This window comes from Lissotriton vulgaris, chromosome 4_1, assembly GCF_964263255.1.
Source record: "Lissotriton vulgaris chromosome 4_1, aLisVul1.2, whole genome shotgun sequence".
NCBI classification, from domain to species: domain Eukaryota; kingdom Metazoa; phylum Chordata; class Amphibia; order Caudata; family Salamandridae; genus Lissotriton; species Lissotriton vulgaris.
This window is the reverse complement of record NC_141691.1, coordinates 676,585,624-676,608,475: the sequence shown is the minus strand read 5'-3', so window position 1 is coordinate 676,608,475 and position 22,852 is coordinate 676,585,624. Positions and strand designations below refer to the sequence as shown.

The following is a 22,852-nucleotide window of genomic DNA, read 5'->3' as shown; positions in this document are numbered from 1 at the left end:
GCTTTCACGTGTTCAAGCTGCCAATGTTCTCCGTCGTGTTTTTCACATGTACATTTGTATTCGTGTTCTTCCTCCTGTCGCTTGTGTTTTTTTCACTTTAGACTTCTGTATTCTGAAATCATCCGCTGCCTGAGCCGGACCCCCTCCTGTGCGCCGGGTCTTTTCTTTGTTAATGCCGGAGCTTGGATGGTTGTTCATTTTGACGATATTGTAATGAGACATTGATTCGGTCTGCAGAACGCTAGAGCTACGTATGGGGGGGGGGGGGGGGGGGCGGGGGGTCGCTTTGCAAGCGACAGAGAAATGCAAAAAAAAAATGGCTAGTTTATTCAAAACTGTTCCTTTTTCGTAGTAACGTTAACAAACTACTTGTAAACCTATCGTGGACAGCTTTTGACCTCGTATAAAAACGACATGCTCGCATATATCAGCGTTAACTGCGGAAAAATACTGATTTACGAGTGATTGAAAACGTTCCCATTTCAGGAAATGTGGATTTGCACTTTTTAACTTATTCAGCAACACAGAGGTTTCTGTGTTAGAAAATCTACTCCTGCGGGTAGCTGGAGGGTGTTCTAGGGTGGGAAAGCCTCGCACATATTCATAGACCAATAAACCTCTGCACTTGTGTTTATTCACAAACTTCTCTCCAACCTCACCCCACCTTGGAAAAGGTCAGAGGTTTATTCTTGTCGAAGGCATAAGTAAATAAAATAAAAAAGTTAGGAAGTGCTTATGTTCTTGCTCTTTTTTGCATGTAAGAACATGTGCATGCATATTCATTCATGCAAAAATGTAATGCACAAATATTCCAGTAGTATGCCTGGAAAGCTGGACCTGCCGTCAATTTCAACATAACCTGTATTGGCCATTGATAAAAAAATTAATACCATTTGTACTGCGTTCATCTTACTCCGACTGAACATTCTAGGCTGCCGTGCTGAATTTAGCTTACTGCACCATTCAGACCAGTCAGCTAACATTTTAATCTGCGCCTGAAGGCTGCACAAAGATCAGTCTTATCAGCCAAGCTCACAAATAAAACATCTCATGTATGTATGTGGTGTTTCTGTTGTCTCAACCTATCCAAAAGGCAGAGGAGTGCTGTACAGGGTCAAAGACCAGCATAATCTCAAAGAGCCATAGGAGAGGTGGCTAATTAAAGAACTGTACACCACAACACAATAACAGTCCACAAAAGAGAAATATTTTCAACTTTTTTCTTAAACTGGGGAAGCATTGGGGTGGTCCTAATGGAGAAAGGTATGTTGTGCCAGTTCCTGGGTGCATAGCTGGATAAGGCCTGCTGCCTTGTTTTTGTCTAGTTGGTCTACAGTCTGTTGGTTTCCTGGCTGTCAGTGTACTGAGAACCATCAGAGCTGGTGCGCTTGTTTGACTGTAAGATAAGCGGGGTGCTAGTCATGATGGTTTTGTAAATGATGCAGATAGTTTTGAATATGATGAAGGCAGGCAGTGGGACCCAATGAAGTCCTATTTCTTCAGGCTCTGTATGAGATGTGCTCTGGCATTTAGTATGCCCTTAACGAGTACCAGTGTGGAGTCTGAGAGGCTGTGAAGCACGGCTATAGTATGATAGTCAGTTTCTCAAACAAATAGTTTAACCTAGAAGAGCGACCTGGCACCAGCCTGTCTTTGTTGTGTTGGCAATGTGTTCCTTCAGGTTGAGTTTGGTGAGATCTGTGAGCACATTACGCCACTTCTGGGTATTCCATCAAACAATTGTTTGAAAAAAAGTTTGGCTGTAACTTTAGTCAATCTATGATTAACTGTTTATTGTACTTGTATTTGGCCTGTGATGGTTAATGTGAATGTAAAATGTGTTTGATGTAGGAGTTCTTTGTAGTGTTGTGCATGGATGGGTGTGGCAAAGGACTTTACATTTTTTCTGATAAGCTGACTGGTTGGTTTATTGCTTGGCCATTGTGAAGTGTTTTCTAAATGGCAATTGTTGTTGAGGTAGATAGCGTATTGTGGATTGTGTAGGAAGGGGTGTGTTAGGGTTTTGCTGTCTCTGTGGTTCAAACACGCATGCAGGTGTGTTGTGGAGAAGTACTGCTGTGACAACTAAATGACTTTTTTGGCTTGTGCACACTGGGGCGTAATGGTACTGACTGTTCTGATTAGGAAAGGGCAGATACAGATGGAATGATGGAGTGTAGTGGCATTGTTTGGTGGGCAGTGCTATTGAAGTACACAGATAGCCACTAATAGAGTAATGCTTGAACTTTGAATGAGCGTGGAAAGGACTTATTGTGATACACTGATGTTTGTGGTTGTGTCGTGGGTCTTGAGTTTGAGTGAAGTTTGTATCATAGGAACAGCAGGATTATAACGGAAGTTTTGCTCGTTGCAGTCACACAACAGATTCGAGCACCTTAAAGATACAGAATAAGCGACTCTGGAGTGATTAGTCTGATTATGTTCTTTTTTGTATTTGTATACATTGAATGTGGTGCATTGAAAATATATCATATGCACTTGTTTTTGACTTTGTTGAACAACAAAAATATTGTTCTTCAGTAGGGAATCCTTCGTGTAGCCTTGTGCTTCTCTTTTGAAACTGGGGCAATATTGGCCTCCTAAAAGTTGGATCCCAAATACTTCGTCAATGGAAATCTGCATAGCAGTCACTCTTCTGTAGCCCATTAGAAAGATGGGATCATGAAACTTGGGGATGTGTCAAGGTTCCAGGCACCTCTCTTAGTTGCCCAGTGGAACTGTGTAAACCGCTGTCGTAGGTCGGCTGCTGCACCTAGCACTGAGCTAGTGAAGTGGTGTAAAGCAATTGCTCATTTAAGGATAACTGTTTCCTTGGCTACTCCTGCCTGTAACTCCAAACACTGTGTGACTTGGCAGACTGCAGCAAAGAGCCAGTGCTTCGTCTTACTATAATGAATTTCAATTCAGAGGACGCGCAGGAGTCATGTGACGTGAGTGTCGCCATGGAAACCGCTGTATTCATTTTCAGTGAACACCAGAGTCAGCAAGAAAGTGACATTCCTCTGAAGATGGGCCAGGCTGGCTTGCTGCACTTCACGCTCCTGCGCTAGTGCTGACCCGGCATCCTCTTGCGAGAGTTGTGCATTAGGTCAGTGCGCGCGAATTCCTTAATGGACTCTTCCTTTCGGGTCCTTCCAAGCACAGGGGTGCATCAAACCTTAGCATACACCATGCTTCTCCCAGCCTGCTCTCTTTGTCTGAGCTCAAACAGAGTAACGCAAGTGAAGTAATCAGGATGCAGGCTTGGTCCTCCAGGATATAAACCACCCTGTACTTCTGCTGTGGCACTTTATGGGGGGGGCGGGGGGGGGCAGGTATCCCTGCCATCTTGTGGAAAGAAACCGGTTCTAATGAACCTCTTCTTATGAACCTCCTCTTATGAACTTTATCCCTTGATATTTTCAACATGATTCCCATTGCCCAGGTTTATGAATCAAAAGTGACGAATGCTTTTCCACCCAAAGGTTTCCTTAACACTTCTTTTCATCTACATTACACTGATCTTCTGTTACTTTGGCATTCTTGGCACCAGTAGCTGTGAGTGGGGGGATTCTTTAAATTCCCCTTCTGTTTGTTATTCTCCATTCCTAGCCATTCATGATCCCCTTCGTTTTGATGCTCCACCCAAATGAACTTTCACATTTTTTGGGACTATGGTAACTCAAGGATACTATTCCATAAATGTCATCATTCTTGTGTGGCTTCCATGTTGACACTTCTTGACACTATTGTATTTCTACCTATGATTCTGGCCATTCTGTGGATCCTGTTCGTACAATCCTCCCTACGCCACAGCCAGCTGCAAAAGCATCTTCTATCCCAGTTTCATATGTCCTTATCTCCCTTTTTTTTTGCTTTTTCGTTCTTGTATGTTCTATCAACACCAATCTACCTGACTACTGCAGTGACCATGGTATTAAACCACAGCATATGTAACTTTATAACTGGATGTTTAGGAAAATCTGCACTCTGAGCACGGCATTTAAAAACTCAGTGCTATATGTGTTTGCCGGTATTTGGAAGAAGCACGTGTCTCTTAACATCCGTACATAATTATTTAAGTCCAACACTATCTGTTTCTTTTTTTCCAACACACAGCATCAGCAAAGTGTTTAAAAATGTAAATACATTTTAATGAAATACTGCTGCCAGTGCGCCCTGGCCTTGTTACAGCTTTGCGTGACCTGGAGTAGTCTCAGTTGTCACCTACTCAGAGGTGTGATGGTTAATAGGTGGCATCTGCACAGGCATTTAGAAGGGCTGGCAGGGACAATGGGCAGTGCAGCTGCTGTGGCCTCTTGAGAATAATGTTGTGCCCGCTCCTTATGTTTTGTTTTTTACAAGTTAAGCACTGCAGTTGTTCAGTAATAATTTCACTGCAATATTATTAAAGCATGGGAACAGAGCTAAGAAGTCGGGTGTTGAGAAACAACTGCTGATGAGCTTGGGGGTTGAGTTTTGTTGGGCAGACAGTCCTTTCGCCCCTATGTGTTGTGCACTTCCTTACTTTGGCAGCAACCCTGATCCTCTCCTTATCTCATCCAGGCAAGGCTACCGCATCTATGGACCCCTCCAACTCCCCAATCAAGGGCTCAGTGAACTCATGACCCATAGTCTTCAGTAAGATTACCACCATGCATTGATTATGTAATGTTTTTTGTGGAAAGTTAACACAGAAACTTCTCCCTTTGGCGACAGGCCAGCGAGAACCGGCGACTCATGGGAGCTTTAAAGTGCCTGTTGGACGATTTCCAGTCGGAACTGTGGGAAAAGGAACGGGAGCGCGTGGAGCTGCAGCAGCAATACGCAAAAGAGAAGGCCAGCTGGGAGGTCGAGGGCGCAAAGCTCAAGTGCCACCTGGAGCAGGTAAGTGTGCGGTGCCCGCGTCCTACTGCCCAACTCCGTGTCTAAGGAGCAAGTGCCCAATACGAAAAGACTGTTTTTAATGTTTTTTCCTCTCCATAATAATGTGTTCACAGAATGATAAACATAATTAATATTTATTCAGAGCTGACCTTCAAGCAGGACACCACTGTTTTGTTCATGGATGTTAATGCACTGGTAACATATCAGGGCTGAAAATGGTCCCATCCTTGGCCACCCTCCAGTCTCCTCCTCTCTGCTGTGTGCTGCTTAGAAACTAGAAGAGTGCCTGGGGACCTTTGCTTGCTTCTTGTTCCTTCCTCTGCCTTCCTGGCCTTTGAGACCAGAGACAGTGAGAGCAATGCCAGGTGCTGCTAAGGGCGAGCCTGGGGTAGCCACAACTACTCCTGCCTGCCCCTCATTGACTTCAAAATGCCAATTTACAAACATTTTTCTATGAGGTGGCGTGACCGACACTTGTAGTACTCCTGGCTCACTACTGACTTCCAGGAGTACTCATGGTTCCTGTAATTGAGCAGCAGTAAGCAAGGACTATCACAAGAGGTTGTTAGAGTAACATTTTTGGGAATCAAGCTCTGTTTTTTGTGGAGTGCAAGTGTACAATTTTATGGAAGTTGACCAGAAACCGCCGCAAATTACAATAGGCCCACTGGTAGAAACACTGGTTCTCGCTTAAGTGCATCCCACATCTTCAGGGCTAACACGTGTTGCTGTTGTCAATTTCTAGTCTTTAAAAATATGAGAAACATGCAAGGGACAGCCCCACACGACATCTGCTGTGGAATAAGTGCAAAAGTGAAGCAGCCTAAATACGAGACAGCAAGCAATCTGTTCACCAATATGGATTCTTTGGTAGGGACAAAGTCAAAGGAACTTATTGAGCATACAAATCACCAAAAAGGTCTCATGGCGCTTGCGGAGACGCCGTATGGGCTGACGATCTGATGTAACATCGTTATTGATGGTTAAATAACCAAGTTTTTAATTCCTTGCGGAAATGCTTGTGATTAGAGATGGATAGAAGCTGGGGCGGGAGCTTGTTCCAGAGGGTGGGTGCAAGAAAGGAAAAAGATCGACCACCATTTCTTGCCGTGCAAATTCGTTGCGGGGTAAGGAACTGTTTGGTACTGGATCTTAGAAGTCAGCTTGGATGATGCCAATTCAATTTCTTAGCTAAATAGCTTGGTCTGCTTCCATATAGGCTCTTGTCGGCAAGACATAGCATTTTGAAGCAACATCTCTTTTTCACCGGAAGCCAATGAAGAACCCTAGGCTTGGGGCTGATGGGGCTCTAGGAGGGAGATTTCAGATAAGTCTAGCAGCGGTTTTCTGCAAGGTCGAGGGTTTGTGTGGAGGTCTTCGTTTATGGAGGCTAATAAGGCATTTCCATAGTCCATTTGGCTTACAATAAGCCCCTGTGCCAACGGTTTTCTATATTCAATTGGAATCCATTGGAAAATTGTGCATGGTTTCCGCAAAATCCCATAACTGGTGCCTATTACCAGTTTTACATGATTTTTCATTGACAGCTTATTGTCAATTGTTATTCCGCCACTCATGGGCTGTGATCTTTTTCAAGGAGAGAACAGAAAATGTGTGCAGAGTATTTTGCCTTGACTGTCATTCAACACCCGCAGAGGCGGTAATATATAAATTGGGCATGAGCAACATTATTAATAAATAATTGTTCTCTCTCTCGCTCTCTCTCTCACAAAATAGAATAAAGCAACCTCAATTCAACCGGGTGGGAAATTGATTGAATACATTCAACTTCATTGTTTAACATGATTGGCTTTTTATCAAGTCTTGGGGTAGAGTGGGAAATATACTCCCTGGAATAGAGAAACCATTTTCGATTGATTTTTATTTAGTTTTTCTTTTTTCGGTAAAACATTGCTAACCTTTCAGTGTATTTTTTTGTTGTTGCAGGTATGGGTACACATGATAGGGAGTGGCAAGTAGCATTGTAGTACAATTGCTGTGATTGATGGTAGGGAGCAGGAAAATCATCAGGCAGTGATGGACAGTGCCTTTTACCATCTGCCACTGAATATTTTTTCAGCTAGTTTACAAATCCTTATGAGAGCTACAATACTGTGTGTATGGGTGGAGAGCCTCAGCCAGGCATAGGAAGCTGACTGCAGCATTTAGTGCTTCAATATTCATCCTCAACATGTGAAACTGTGAATAGTAGCTTCGCAGCTTTCCTCTCCTAAGCATGAGTGCTGTCAGCCCACTGGTCATGCACATTCATTATCACTTCATTGTCACTCAGGAAGCGGCGGTAACCCTGTCATTGAAATCTGTCCTTGAGCAATAACTGCAACAGACAAGTCGTGTGTGTTCTGAGCCCTTTTCATGATGAGGGTGCCAAGAACGTAGATTACTGCTGAGTGTTCTTTTTCACAGTAGGAACAGCAAACCATGAACAGGCTTTGTGCCCAGATAACTGGCTGCAGCTTCACTACGATCACATGGAACGCGGTTTCAGCCTAGTGGCTAGTCTCCATTCAAACCTCTCACTTCGGTATTTGCTCCACCTCTAACAAAGACCTTCTCAACTATCCCACACGTCTTACTGTGCCCCGGTCTCAAACCCCACCTACACGTAGACCTCAACCTGCCTAAGTGGCCATCTGTGGGTCAGAGTGCGATGAGGTCCCTCACCTGAGTCGGTGTTGACTATTGACTCAAGTAAGCTCTCCCATTCTTAGAATCGAATTTTACATTTTCCCTATGTTTATCATCGCGATCATTTGACAAGTGTACTATTCAGCACAGTGAAGAGTTGATTGGTCGACTTGATTGATGGCCATATTGGTAAAGATAATTACACAACCGTTAGAAAAAGGGGTCCAAGGGAAAGTTTAAAGACCACATCCAATCACATTCCCCCAACTGAGAGTAAATACACAAATGAGGGATTGTGGGTCTATGAAAATTAACTATTGAACAATGCCTGAAGCTCCAAAAAGGGAAATAAAGGACCAAAGTGCATCAAGTGCCACAGGATACCTCCACAATTGTAAAAGTACCCATCAGTTTTCGATTGGTTCCGCCCTTATCATCATTTGGGACTCCTCACACCGAGGAGAGCAATCCTGCAACCACTGGATGTTAAGAGGTGGTTGCCCTAATGTGTTTTGTGGTGTAAGGCAGATAACTGTGACAACTGAGAAAGCAGTGCATGAGAGAGAATAAAGGTGTGAAAAATTAAGTGAGGGGATATAAAATTGGAGAACTAGGAGAGAACATTTTTATTGGGTATCTCCTACGTTTTCAACGCTAAAAATGTGCTGAGATACAGTAGGAAAACAAATAGCTACTATTGTTGGTATAATTCGGTCGACATGTTTCTGCAGACTGTGGACCCACCTGGGTGCCCTGCTGCTTTCTTCAGGCCCACATCTCGCTACTGCTTGTGCCCCCAAACTGGAGGTGTATTTAAAATATATCATATAGAAAGAATTTTACTTTACATTTATTGCAAATAAACCAGTCGTCTCTTGACAGGTATTGGTCCTCCTTACTTATAGGTAGGAGGCACTACCTACGCCTCACCTGGCTGCGCCTCAGGTAGCTGGAGCACCGCGCTCTCCGTCGGTACTCCAGGCGTCCTCTGTGCCATTTCTATATAATATATTTTAAAAACACCTCCAGTTTGGGGCACAAGCAGTAGCGAGATGTGGTCCTGAAGAAGGCAGCAGGGCACCCAGGTGGGTCCACAGTCTGCAGAAACATGTTGACCGAATTATACCAACAATAGTAGCTATTTGTTTTCCTACTATATCTCAGCACATTTTTAGCGTTGGAATCGTAGGAGATACCCAATAAAGTTTTTCTCTCCTAGTTCTCCAATTTTATATCCCCTCACTTAATTTTTCACACCTTTATTCTCTCTCATGCACTGCTTTCTCAGTTGTCTCGATTATCTGCCTTACACCGCAAAACACATTAGGGCAACCACCTCTTTTAACATCCAGTGGTTGCAGGATTGCTCTCCTCGGTGTGAGGAGTCCCAAATGATGATAAGGGCGGAATCGATCGAAAACTGATGGGTACTTTTACAATTGTGGAGGTATCCGGTGGCACTTGATGCACTTTGGTCCTTTATTTCCCTTTTTGGAGCTTCAGGCATTGTTCAATAGTTAATTATCATAGACCCACGATCACTCATTTACATATTGGTAAAGAAACAAATTGTGCCTCATTGATGCTTCAGAACATGAAAGTGGAGCTATTGTATAGTTCTTGGCTTGGTCTAAGATCACCCACGTTGGATAGAGCATTCAAAATGACGGGGCAAATATTCCAATTTAATTCCCAAGATAAATCGATGAAGCAAGAGTGAATCCGATTGGGACAAAGTAACGGAGTCTATTGAAGTATATTTATCTTGTTATTATTTTCTCTTCAAAGGGTGATGTACCTGTGCAATTGAGTATGCTCAGATTTGCTTCATCCTGCAGAATGCAACCCAGCCACTGCACTTCTACCCTTTACCACATTTTAATTCTCTACATTTATGCCACATCTGTCTTGTTTCCGTATTCTCCATGCCCGATGGTCTTTCGAACATGTGCCCATTCTGTGTTGGCCTCTGAGACATTGGTTGCATTACATGATCCATCTTTTAGGGTTTCACATAAACAAGAGAACCATGAGTTGCCTAAGCTCCTGCAAGGGACCAGGTATAGTCCGGTCCACAGACAGCTGCTGTTTTTATCACGGTGTTGGCTTCAGGTCACTCTGTTGCCTCTGAATGAATACATCTAAACACTTCTTTGTTAATGAAACACTTTGATAACTCAGCTGAGAGCTTCTAACTGATTAGGCTGTTTGACTCCCGTTAGGCCAAAAGTCAATCTGGTTTGTATATTTTTGGGTCTGGCCTATGAGACCGCTTCAGCTGTATCACCTAGACTATTGTTTTCCAGGAACTAACTCACACAAAATATGCATACATAGAGGGCTTTTGGCCAGCTGGCTTTATTCATTTGTCTGTTGACTAGTCACGATTTTGCTTCTACCAACCACAGCATTCAGCATTGGGGAATGGCCCAGCCCAATTTCCCCATTTGGCCCCTTAACCTTGAGTGACTGCACAAAGCTTGTAGGCATTCTTCACATCAACATAAAAATTGTTCCTTTCTATCCAGTGGCCAAGCTCTTTCAAAGTGAGCTTTTTACATTGTAATTTTGTATATTGTCTTTCAATAAACAGCTGTTTACTTTGCCTTCACTTTGGGTGCCCAGTTAGATGATGATGTATTTCCTAGGTCGTTTTTAAGGTGGCTGCTATGAAGTATTTAAGGTACATTGTGACATTTAAGTCACATTGAGATTTTGTAGCTAACTGCAATTTGAGTGCTTGGTTGGGTGAAGATGTGTTGGTATTCTTACCTTCTCAAAAAATAATAGTGAAATAATGGCACAACTGAGAGGCAGAAAATGACAGTATAAAACTTCAGTGAATGTTTTTTGCTTTTAAGTTTATTTCAAGCTTATGGTCGCCACACGCGGGTTGCATGGTTTCTTTAAAAAAAAAAATGTGGTGGCATATGATTGCATTAAAAAATATATATATGTATACCCACTAAACCACTGCATCTGAATGCAAAGGCCAGAGCTGTTGACTTTGCCAGTGCCTGTTTACATCTGTAACCCTGTGAGATATCCTGAGGGAGAAAATGTATGAGCCTATTCAGTCCATTCTTCGGGAATATGAGTGCAGTGTTGATGGAATAAAATAAGAAAAACACCGCCCACTCTGCTTGGGACCACTGCCACAGAGGGACTCTGTTCAGTCAAATTTGGACTTCGGTTGGGCTTCTTTTTTCTTACTGTTTGGGTTGGCACTGCCAAAAGTGCCTAAAAAATGAATGTGATTGTGTCATGTAACTGGTGCTCATGTAAAGCGCTATAATGCCCCCGTGCCGTGTTCACGCTTTATGAAAACAGCAAAAATAAATTAGTGAAACGTATCCTCATTTTTATTATTTATGTTGCTATTTTCTAACAGCCCCGTTCAATTGAGACTGCTAATGCTTTTCTCGTATTTCTAGTGACGAGCTCTTCAGTGGAAATGGCGTCAGGGATTAGGGTGCATTTCCCACGCATTCGTCTGGAAAAGTGTGCCTGTGGTTTTATGCGTCTGGCTGTCGGAGTGATCTGTGTCTCCGGCCGTCAGGCAGGTTTCCTTTGGCGGCTTTGCACATATTTGCATCCATCTGGAAAAAAGGTCGCGATGAGCAGGATTGTGCGGTGGCTCTTCGAGGCTCCCACGGTGCAGACGAAATCAGACTCGCTTTATTTTCCCATCACAACCCGATGCACAAAGCCATCACCAGCCCCGGTGTTATCACACGTTTATTTACGTCGGAGAAATCTGCATGAAAAGAAAGGCAGGTCTCAGGTCTGCTGGCTTTCTTTTAATCTCGGTGAGTGTTGGTCTTCATTTTATGGGCAGTAACAGTGGAGATGTTCTTACGCGCTTCATCAGTTTCCTGATATTACTGCTGGGACTTCTTCCCTAGGGAATGACGTTTCTTCAGGGCCTAATGTTACAGCGGGGACCTCTACCCTAGGGAATTAGGGATATTCGTGGCCTAATGTTACTGTCGGGACTTCTTACCTAGGGAATGAGAGTTCTTCATGGCCTATTATTTCTGCCTGGACCTCTTCCCTAGGGAATGAGGGCTCTTCAGAGCCTAATGTTACTGTCCGGACCTCTTACTTAGGGAATGAGAGTTCTTCACGGCCTATTAGTTCTGCCTCGACGTCTTTTCTACGGGAATGAGGGCTTTTCAGGGCCTAATGGTACTGTCGGGACCTCTTCCCTAGGGAATGAGGAATATTCCTGGCCTAATGTTACTGTCCGGACCTCTTACCTAGGGAATGAGAGTTCTTCATGGCCTATTATTTCTGCCTGGACCTCTTCCCTAGGGAATGAGGGATATTCGTGGCCTAATGTTACTGTCGGGACCTCTTACTTAGGGAATGAGAGTTCTTCACGGCCTATTAGTTCTGCCTCGACGTCTTTTCTACGGGAATGAGGGCTTTTCAGGGCCTAATGGTACTGTCAGGACCTCTTCCCTAGGGAATGAGGAATATTCCTGGCCTAATGTTACTGTCGGGACCTCTTACCTAGGGAATGAGAGTTCTTCACTGCCTATTAGTTCTGCCTGGACGTTTTCTGTAGGGAATGAGGGCTCTTCAGGGCCTAATGTTACTGTCGGGATCTCTTCCCTAAGAAATGAGGGATATTCTTGGCCTAATGTTACTGTCGGGACCTCTTCCCTAGGGAATGAGGGATATTCGTGGCCTATTGTTACTGTCGGACCTCTTCCCTAAGGAACGAGGGATAGTCGTGGCCTATTGTTACTGTCGGACCTCTTCCCTAAGGAACGAGGGATATTTGTGTCCTAATGTTACTGTCTGGACCTCTTCCCTAGGGAATGAGGGATATTTGTGGCCTATTGTTACTGTCGGACCTCTTCCCTAAGGAACGAGGGATATTTGTTGCCTATTGTTACTGTCAGGAACTCTTCCCTAAGGAACGTCGGATATTTGTGGCCTATTGTTACTGTCTGGCCTCTTCCGTAAGGAATGAGGAATATTCGTGGCCTAATGTTACTGTCGGGACCTCTTCCCTAAGGAACGAGGGATATTCGTGGCCTATTGTTACTGGTAGAACCTCTTTTCTAGGGAATGCGCTATATCCTTGGTGTGTGCATGGAGACAAGGTCTTATGCCTGTATTGGTTTTCAGAGGAATGTGGCGCACCTGCAGGCCATTTCCAAGGTCCTTGGAAGTAGGGGAGGTCACTCTATCCTTTCTGTCTGGAATGAATGCCGAGGTCGAAGGCTACACCCAGATAAATCCGTAGATGAGTGACTAGAACAGATCGGTGGGATTCTGGCACTGCTGCACCCTGGCATGTGGAACTGGTGTAAGTGGTTGTCCGTTCAGCTAGGACTGGGATGGGGTGGATCTCTACTGGATGGACAGGCTCCTCGTAGACCCAAGAACTGGATATCATCGCTCTGTGTAAGCGTTGAGACTCGGGCTGGTAAATTCCCTGGCTGTGCTGATCATCACACCATCTCCACTCAGCACTGAGCTGTAGTTGTAGGAAAAAGGTTTGAGAGCAGGCCCAATCAGATGACGTCTAATGACAATTACTGGGTTACACAGTGCTGTTTAAAAGTTCGAGCTATCAGCCCTGATCATTGAGATAGTGTACTGGGTGGAACCTCACTCCTTGTGCAAGGATAGGTCCTGCTTCAGGCTTGATCCTCATCATAGTAAAAGCCACAGGTTCCCTTGTTAGTGACTTTTGGCATAGGGGAGTGCAAAGTTGTGCACCTTATTCCCATTTACTTTTGTTCAAATTTAATGAAAATATTATTTTAGCTTGAGGCGTGGTTAACCGTATTTCAGATGACTTTTTTACTCATGGTAAAAAATAAAAAAGCACTGGCGATAATGGCAGGAGACTCGTTTAAGCAAAAACTGTGGCTTGGAAAAACACTTTCTGTGAGAACCAATCTTCAGCATGCAAAAAATGATGCAGGACTCTATAATGCAAAATTCAGAAAATGTCAGGAATTCTGTCTAACACGAAATTTGGAAGTGTCACATAGATCACCGGTCATTGAATTTTGGAGGATATATGATATCTCACAGCCCAATATTCAGTGTTCCACATTTTGTGCCTGTGTTTATTGCTTGGTGAGTTCTTCCACCGAACATGTTTTTTAATTCCCTACCTTATTCCTTTGTTTTCTGCCGTACCTTTCATCCTCCTTTCTTTGTTTAAGACTTCAAACTAGAGTGGGGCAATGAGCTGCACAGCATTGAGTGAAGGGGGTGGGTTGCGACTCAGATGTTTTTGCTTCAGGAGCCCACCTCCTATCTGCTTTTTTGGGGGGTGGCCTATGAGGGTACCCACTTACCTCTGCCTCTTCTTTTTGTTCTTTACCGGGGGTAAGATATGAGAAGGTCCATTCATGTCAGCAAGGCAATGACGTAACCACGTTACCACTCACCCTGCAGACATATCGTGCCTGCTCCTGTAAAGGTTAGTGCTGCAACCCATCATTCCCCCTGAGGGAGTCGTTTTCCAGATTGAAGAAACCAGGGTTGCATTACTCCCACCAAAAGAAACCTGATTCACTGCAGCATTTACACAATAATGTTCTCCTTCCATTCCCTCTCGGCGGTTTCAGATGCTGTCTCCAGGCTTCCATTAACAGAATGCGCAGTGCACGCGCTGCATAACAGCACGTCATGAAAATGGCGAATGACTCCCCTTGTGCACAATCCCTTCTTACTTGTACTCAACGGAGGAGAGCTTAGACTGACTTTTGTCTCTCAGTGAAAAGATTAAAAATAACATTGATTATAAATCAAATGTATCCATGTACTTATATTTAAATAGAGCTGGCTTTTACCGTTCCAGCCTCTTGACAGCGCGAGCTACGGTAAACACATCTACAGTTGCCACCAGGTACAGCACATGCTGCACTCGAGGTAACGGGAGGGCTGTTCATGCTCACTGTATTGTGTGTACCCGACTCAAGCTAGACTCAATCCCAGCAAGTTGGGCTAATCCTTTCTTTCTATAAGAACAAAGAACCAGACCCGTTAAGTTCTTTGAACCCTACAGAGCGCACCAATGTGATGCACAGAACATTCTTAAGACATCTCTCTAAAAGGGTATTTGGGTTCATGATCAAACCCTAAAGAAATGCTTAAATAGTTAAAAAAAAAAAAATTTAAAAATGGGTGCATGAGCCAAAGTTTTTTGTAGGATTCCTTTCCCGCCAATGCTCAATGCCGGGTTTCTGAATACAAGGGTTGCCTAGTGTTCACTCCACGTCGTGCATCTTTCTGCCGCCAGCCTGCACTTCCTGTCTTTTTACCTCGTTCTTGCAGGTTCTTTTGCATCCATGATTTTTACCTCTCACTTGCTCTGGCTCAAAGTCTGATGATGAAAAATACGTCCAGTCCACAACAATGAGTGCCCTTGCCCACTATCTACAATCACAGGTACAAATTAAGCAGTGTTTCAAAGACATTTGCAGGCTCTACCAGGCTACAATTAGGAAGCAATGTTTTTGAATCAAAGGACCTTCCACTAGGAATCACTTTCCAGCAGACAATCTTGTATAACGCTCTAGAGACCTTGCATTTTCGTGAAGATAGATTGTTCAGCGGCGGTCTGTGCAGGTAAGCGCAGTGGGCTGGGGTGGGCCAGGAGGAAGGGGAAATCGACAGACGACGAAATAGGGAAAATTAAATAAATGAATCTTATTCCACATCACCCACTGCTCTTGCCTGCACGGACCGCTGCTGAGATTGTTCTGTGAGCTATGATTTCTCCTTGAAGATAGGCCAGCAATGAGAACATTAGATCACAGACCTGCTTTGGAGAGTTTTTTCTTTGCACTCTATAGTGACTGTCCCCCCTGAGCAGAGAGTAGAGGTGTGCTGGCAGGACCATGTGTAAGAAAAGATGTCCTACAGCTGTTCTCCTTGTAGTGATTTGATATTGATATCCAGGAATTTGATTTCCAGTGCACTCGGTCTGTCACCTTCATGAGCACTAAACCAACCACTAATTTCAAGATGCTATTTACCAACCACTTTTCTGAAGCCTGAGAGAAGGTGGGAGCATGGAATAATCAGGTAACACACACATACTGTCAAATAATGTGTGCAGTCTCCTGGGGGAGTACTTTGGCAGGTGAGACTTTGTATGTGTGAGTAGTTCCGCCCAACCCACGGCTCATTGCTGCAGTTGGCTGGTACAATGCAGGGACCTAATGGGTTATTCTTTCCAGCTCCCCCTTCTGCTCGGAGTGTCGTGGCACAAGCAGAGAAAGTCTTGCACGTTAAACTTCAGAATACTTTTTCACTTAACAGCATTGACACCCAATTGAGTGCACAAAGCTTCTCAAATTAAACTCCTGGAGGGCTCACATATGCGCCCGAGATTCCAAATATTCGGTCAGGGTGCTAACATAAGATGCCACCACCTCCCGGGCTTTGGTCATGAAAGCCAGCTCATAGCAGGTGTGCTAACTGCTGCACACATGGAAGAAGGGACCAGGCACATACAGCCTGATCAACATAAGAATAACTTTATTGTGGGGGTGGGCCTCTCTTATCTCCACCACCTTCCCTCTCTCCGTTAATGGCTTATAATAGAATAAGGAATGCTTGAACAATGCAAACATCTCGTTTCTCTTAAATAATTTCTATTTTTCTATACATTGTCAGTTTAAGCTCTCCTCAGACATCCAGCATCTCATGAAGGTGTATGTACAGTGTGCAACAGAAGTGTAATTAACCAGTAAAGAAGAGAATGCCCTTCTGGTGATGATGGAACATCTCCGTGCAAGGTTGGATGATGGGCAGACGGCGGCGCTGATTTTGTTAGATCTCAGCGCCGCATTCGATACTGTATCGCACAGCATCCTCCTTAGGCGGCTCGAGGAGATTGGTATCGGCGGCCAGGCGCTGCAATGGTTCCGCTCCTTCCTAGACAACCGCTCCTTCTGTGTTGCCATCCCTCCCTTCAAGTCCAGGTTCCAGCCTCTGGCCATGGGGGTTCCGCAGGGATCCTCGCTGAGTCCCACGCTGTTCAATCTCTACGTGAGACCGCTGGCTGATGTCGCAAGGCAGTGGGGCCTAACCATGGTCTCATATGCCGACGACACACAGCTGGCGGTTACTCTCAGCGGGGATGCGGAACAGGATGCCCCCAGGTTTCAGTCCGGACTGAAGCGGTGGCCAGCTGGTTGACAGGTAACTGTCTCCAGCTTAATGCCACAAAAACAGAGGTTATGGTTGTCGGGAAGGGAGTGGAGCTCTGGGGCGACCAGTGGTGGCCTTCGGAGTTGGGCCCCACTCCGACCCCAGTGTCGGAGGTGAAGAACCTCGGGGTCTGGTTAGACGCTGGTCTTACATTTACAGGGCACACCAAAAAAATCGCAGCCTGTTGCTTCGGTCTCCTAAGAGGGTTAAGGCCGGTGCTTAAGTTCTTCGACGCCCCTACCAGACAGCTTGTGGTCCAGGCAACCATCATCTCTCGTCTGGACTACGCCAGCTCTTTGCTGGTGGGGGCCAACCAGGCTGAGTTAACCCGTCTGCAGCGGGTGCAGAACGCCGCGGCGAGAGCCATTGTTGGACTTCCTAAGTTCTGCCCGGTGTCTCATGTCATCCGCTCCCTGCACTGGCTCCCGGTTAGAAAGCGTATTCTTTTCAAGGTCTTGTGTCTGACCTTCAAAATCCTTAGAGGCATAGGCCCCGAGATCCTGGCCAACTCCATTTCCTTCTATGTCCCTACCCGCAATCTTCGATCTCAAGGGCAGGCCCGTGCTGTTGTCCCCAGATTTAGGCTCAGCAGGATGGGGGGCCGTTCCTTCAGGGTGAGAGCCGCGTCAATCTGGAACACCCTCCCAGTTGAAATTCGGCTGATAGAGGACTTGCTGTCGTTTCGTAGAGCCATAAAAACCTTCCTATTTTAGCTTCCCTGTTTTAGTACTTTTCTGTAGCATTGTCTCCATGCTGTGTTATGACTGCTTAGTGTCTCTGCGCCGGGATGCTCCTTCGCTGGAGTCGCTGTGCGCATAATAAATTGTTATAACATAACATAACATAACAATCCCTGTTTGTGCTTTAATGTTATATGGTAGTTGTCCTTTTGTTGTTAGGCCTGTCAATTTTTGATGGGAATTACACTCAGACTTTAGAGGAGGTCCTATTGTACAGACAAGATGGCAAATGATTGGTTGAGTCGCTACCACACACCATTGCATTTCCCATCATGTTGATTGAGAGGAAAAATGTCGCAAACAAAGTAGCATGGGCAATTTTGGGGGTAAAAGATCTTTGTACAAATAGATTGACAAGTAACTGATGAGGGGGAAAAAATACTTTACAGGTAAATTTACAAACAATTGGTGGGCGCAGAAAAGCATGGTACAAGTATATTTACAAGAGTCTGGAGGGTGAAAAAGATCATGGTACAAGCAGTTGATGGGTGAAAAAAGATCACTCTACAAGTAGATTAACAAGCAATTGGTGGATCAAAGGCACAGGACATGTAGATATACATTTGTCTGATCAAAAGGTACAAGTAGATATATATAACCAGTTCTCTGGTTAAAAAAAGTGCACGGTGCAGGTAGATTTACAAACAACTGGGGTATGAAAAAGATCATGGTACAAGAAGCTTCACAAGCCCTACTTTTAGATGACCCCTTCAGTTGCAGTTGCTTTAGATCAGGAGCCCTTCTCATTTTTTTGCTGCCGGAGCCTCAGTAAACTGTGCCCCCAACCTCGCTGCTACGTCGCTCGGTGGGATGAAACATTTTATTAAAAATTCACATTAAAAAATTTGTTCCTTGGCTACACAAATATCTGACTGACTGGGTGCATGCTCTTTGAAAGCAGATCTTGGAGCTAATTAGCACCGCATATATTTTCAGTATCTCAGCTTTTCAATTATAAATCTGTGTTCAGCTCCACGTGGCGCGATTCATTTGTCACTGTCGAGGATGCACTGTCCTGATCTGTAGCACCTTTGGTATGAAGAGCTACCCTACAGCATACTAATAAATGTAAATGTATTTGAGCTTATATAGCGCACAGCTACCCACAAAGGGTTTCCCGGCGCTTGCTTAGGGAACCCGTCCTGGTATTCCCCTGTGAGATAACCCCGGCAGGGTATCCACAAGGTGAAAGCCAGGCATCCCGCCGCGAGGGGCCGTTGTGGAGATTAAGCAAGCTATTGCCCAGAGTCGCAGAGTGTGAACCCGTGAGTCGAGAAGGCACCGGAGCGAGAATTATCGAGTCCGTGGAATTTTTGAGCCCAAGACCCGCCGAGGCGGGGAATTGAACCCTGGTCCAGGGCCGATCTCAGCTTCCGGGTCTGCCGCCTCTAACCCCTGAGCCACACTTCTCCACTTAAATAAAATAGCAGGCAGAAGCACTCCTCCACTCATATGATTGTCACCGTCCTATACATGGTTGAATCATGAAGCATCTGCCTTGCTTTCTTAAGGCCATGTTGTCTAGCATGGAGGTTCGTCCCGGATCAAAACTTGCATATGTATTTGCCACTCACGACAACCTGGATGTCTACCATGATCTCATTATAGAAGACTTGAAAAAGTTGTACATTGCTTCTAACAAAAAAGAGGTGGTTATCAATAGACAAAACCAATGCTATCACAACCTGGTCAAAAAATTAAAAGCCGAAGACAAAATTATTGTGAAGCCAGCCGACAAAGGGGGTAACATCGTCCTTTGGAAACGGGAGGAATACATCAGAGAGGCTGAGCGGCAATTGGGGGATCTGGATTGCTATAAGAAAAGTAATCTTTCCACTATTAAGACCGCATGGAATGACCAGAACTCCAAGTTGATGGCATGGCGAAGCAGTGGATTAATTTCATTTGATGAATTTAAATACTTGAAAAAAGATCATCCGGTCATCCCCAGTTTCTATCTTCTACCCAAGGTGCATAAGGATGCTTTAATGCCACCTGGGAGGCCAATTATTTCGGCCATAGACAGCTCCACGGAAAATATTTCCCGCTATATTGACTACTTCTTACAGGAATGGGTAAAAAAACTGGATTCTTATGTAAGAGACACCACTGACTTTATATGCAAATTGGCCTCGATTGATTGGGATGATGATTTATTGCTTATTACCATGGATGTTACCTCTTTGTATACATCAATTCGACACTGTGATGGTGTAAAGGCAGTGAAGCATTACCTTAACAAACGCCCCATAGAGTGTGTGCAACACAACAAGATGATTATTGGCATGTTAAGATTGTGTTTGGAACAAAACTCCTTCACTTTCAATAATCAAGTATATCAGCGAATGAGAGGGGTGGCTATGGGGGCCTGCTTCTCCCCCAGCTTCGCCTGTTTACATATGGGGCTGTGGGAGGAGCGGGTCCTCATGGACCAACACAGAGAGACTATGGGCAATAAGGTAATGTTGTACCTCAGGTACATAGATGACCTGTTCATGATTTGTAGGGGGTCGCCTGAGGAGGCCACTGAATTTGTAAAAGAACTTAATACAAACAATCTAAACCTGCAGTTCACCTCACAGGTCCATAAAGAAAGGGTTACCTTCTTAGATGTAGAGGTTTACATCAGGGATAATACACTGCAAACAAAACTACATAGGAAACTGACTGCGGGGAATACATTACTTCATGCCAGCAGTCAGCACCCCCAGCATTTAATCCGTAGCATCCCCTACGGGGAGATGCTGAGACTACTGAGAATTTGTAGTTCTGATTTAGAATGTGACCTGGCTCAACAAGCCAGCAAAATCAGATTCCTAAATTGAGGGTATAGTAGTGCATTAATAGATGGAGCAATTAAGCGCACTAAAAAAACTACAAGGGAGGAAGCCCTAATACCTAGAGTCAGACCCAATGCAGTGGTGGGTAACAATGAGCAAATACAATCTAGAGCCATTGTTACTTACAGCAATCAACACTCCCAAATAAGGAACATTTTCAACAAGAACTGGAATCTGGTCAAAGGTGATCCGGTCATAGGGAGCCTGGTACCTGATAAACCCAGTCTTACTTTCCGTAGATCCCCTAGCATGGCCAGCGCATTAGTCAGTAACACATTAGAACCCACCAAATCCTGGATGGATCACATCACAGGTTTCAAGAAGTGCCAATCGTGCAAAGCCTGTCGCCATGGGATAAATAAAACGCACGTTTCAAGTCCCTTTTTAGAAAAGCCTCTTGTAATCAATAAGAGACTTACATGCAAGACTGAATATGTAGTCTATGTTTTGCAATGCCCTTGTGGACTTCAATATGTGGGCAGTACCCGTCTGCCCGCCCACAAGCGCATTTTACAACATCTAAGGGCGATATCTGGAAAAAACCAAGCTTACCCAGTGGCCAGGCATTTCGAATCTGTACATAATAGTGACCCCAGTAGCCTACAGTATTTTCTTGTTGACTCAGTTTTACCTCTGAAAAGAGGTGGAAATAGGGACGCTAAATTGCGTCTATTGGAAACTAGATTTATCCTAGAGCTCAACAGTAAGAATCCTGGAGGTTTAAATGCCAGTGAGGACTTGTACACCTGCCTCTAGTCCATGTTGACCTGTTCCTGTTATAATGTAGTCATTGTAAAAAACTTTTTAAAAAACGTTTGGATAAATGAAGAGCTACTGACGAGTTCCCCTATAAAGGGTTTCGATTTTTTACCTGACTTTGCAGCCTGTTATAATCTGTAGTATGTTTTTAATGTTAGCACTAGCACTTTTCACTTAACTATTTTGTTTGATCTGCAGTATCCTTAAGAGGGTAATTTATAGGTGCATTATTACATTGGATTTATGAGTTTGTGTTGCATTGGATTATACCCACAGGGGTATTATTTTTATAACAGCGTGATCTACATTCGGTTCCTAAATAGAATGAAAATGTTATCTTTGGGTTCTTATAACATCAATTATTGTAATTTTATGTGTATATAGTGTAGATACTTATATGCAATACAGTGTAGATACTTATATGTGATATAATGTATATATATGAATTTTCGAAGTAGGGTTGGAAATTTTAATTAGTGTAAATATATGAATTTAATCATATGCATTTTCTAATTTAGTACAACCCTTAATCTGTGTGTTATATATTTATTATTCGAACCCCTAGGGCACTATGCCCTTTATCTTTTGCTGGAACCGTGTAGTATTTTCTCACTGTTTACCATGACTAACAGCACAGCTGTATCCATTCAAGCATTTGCACTTTAAATTCCCTTGTTTGTGTCCATGGCACGCTATGTGATCAAGCCTCATTGTTGGAGGCGAAACGCGTCATGGTGGATTGCAGGCTGAGACTCTGGCACGAATAAAGCACTGAAGAAACTGCACTCACGTTGTGGTCTCGCTCCTTTCGTTGTTCTGCGGGAAGCAGGAGGTAAACGGCGACTTTTGGAATATGTATTTGCCACTACGCACATGTTGCGGTGCAAAGTAGGACAGATTCTAAATGGAGGTTGTGTGCTGCACATTTGTCACTGTAACCTATGCAATGGTTCGATGTCCCGCCCGCTGCATTATGGACAGCAACTGCACCTGGGCCAGTCTGGGCCGGACTGGCCATAGCTGGCATCGGGACTTTTACCGGAGAGGCTGAAAGGGTGGTGGCCTTATTTAGCTGATGAGGATTATGAATCCGAAACCGTTCCCAGGATGATTGTTTCCGGTCCAGGGAAGACATGGCTTGGCAGTTCGGGCTGGACTGTTCCCATGAGGCCTAGGGTCAGACTGATTTGCATGTGGCCATGTCTGAACTGGGGTGGTGGAGTGAGCTAAAGAATGGTGATGGATTAAACCCAGATCAGTATGACTGGGGGTGAGTGTTCGATTTATCAAACGCTCCGTCCATCATCCCCTTTGGTATCACCTTATTTAGAGCGGTGGCAACTGTTTTTGTTACTGGGGGCCGGTTTTTCAGGGCTGCTGCTATATCGGCCCCCAGTAACAAATGCAGTAGGGCGGGACGGGGCTGGTCCGTCAAAATTGCCAGGGCTGCTTCGGGTTCCTAGTCCTGCCCTGGTGCCAGTCCTTGATGCATTTTGGTTTTGTCTGGGATCGGAATACGTCTAATGAACATGCCTGTTACTTAACGCCAGTACGTACAGAAGAATGGCCCTCAACCCTATACAGGAGAAAGAGGCCAATGGTTTTCTTTTCTCCAAGATCCATTATTGCTTCTAGTGCATCAGTGATGAGAGTATTGCCCCAAGGACTAACACTATTCTCCTAAATATTGCACTACACCCTGCTGCCCCTTCTGGGCCTCTGCACTAGTTCTTCATGCATTGGACAGCCAACCGTGCCATATTTCTCTTTATAGACCAGTAAAGT

At 44.5% G+C, this 22,852-nt stretch overlaps 1 protein-coding gene across 5 annotated transcripts in view; it reads left to right on the top strand.

The window, feature by feature from the left end:
* The window catches only part of MTCL1 (microtubule crosslinking factor 1), a 511,680-nt gene that overhangs the window by 413,504 nt on the left and 75,324 nt on the right, over window positions 1–22,852 (top strand). For all 5 annotated transcript variants that reach the window (XM_086964952.1, XM_086964953.1, XM_086964951.1 and 2 more), the window contains one exon: window positions 4,720–4,887. In XM_086964952.1, coding sequence (XP_086821078.1) covers window positions 4,720–4,887 — 168 coding nt within the window. The remainder of the gene's footprint in view (window positions 1–4,719; window positions 4,888–22,852) is intronic.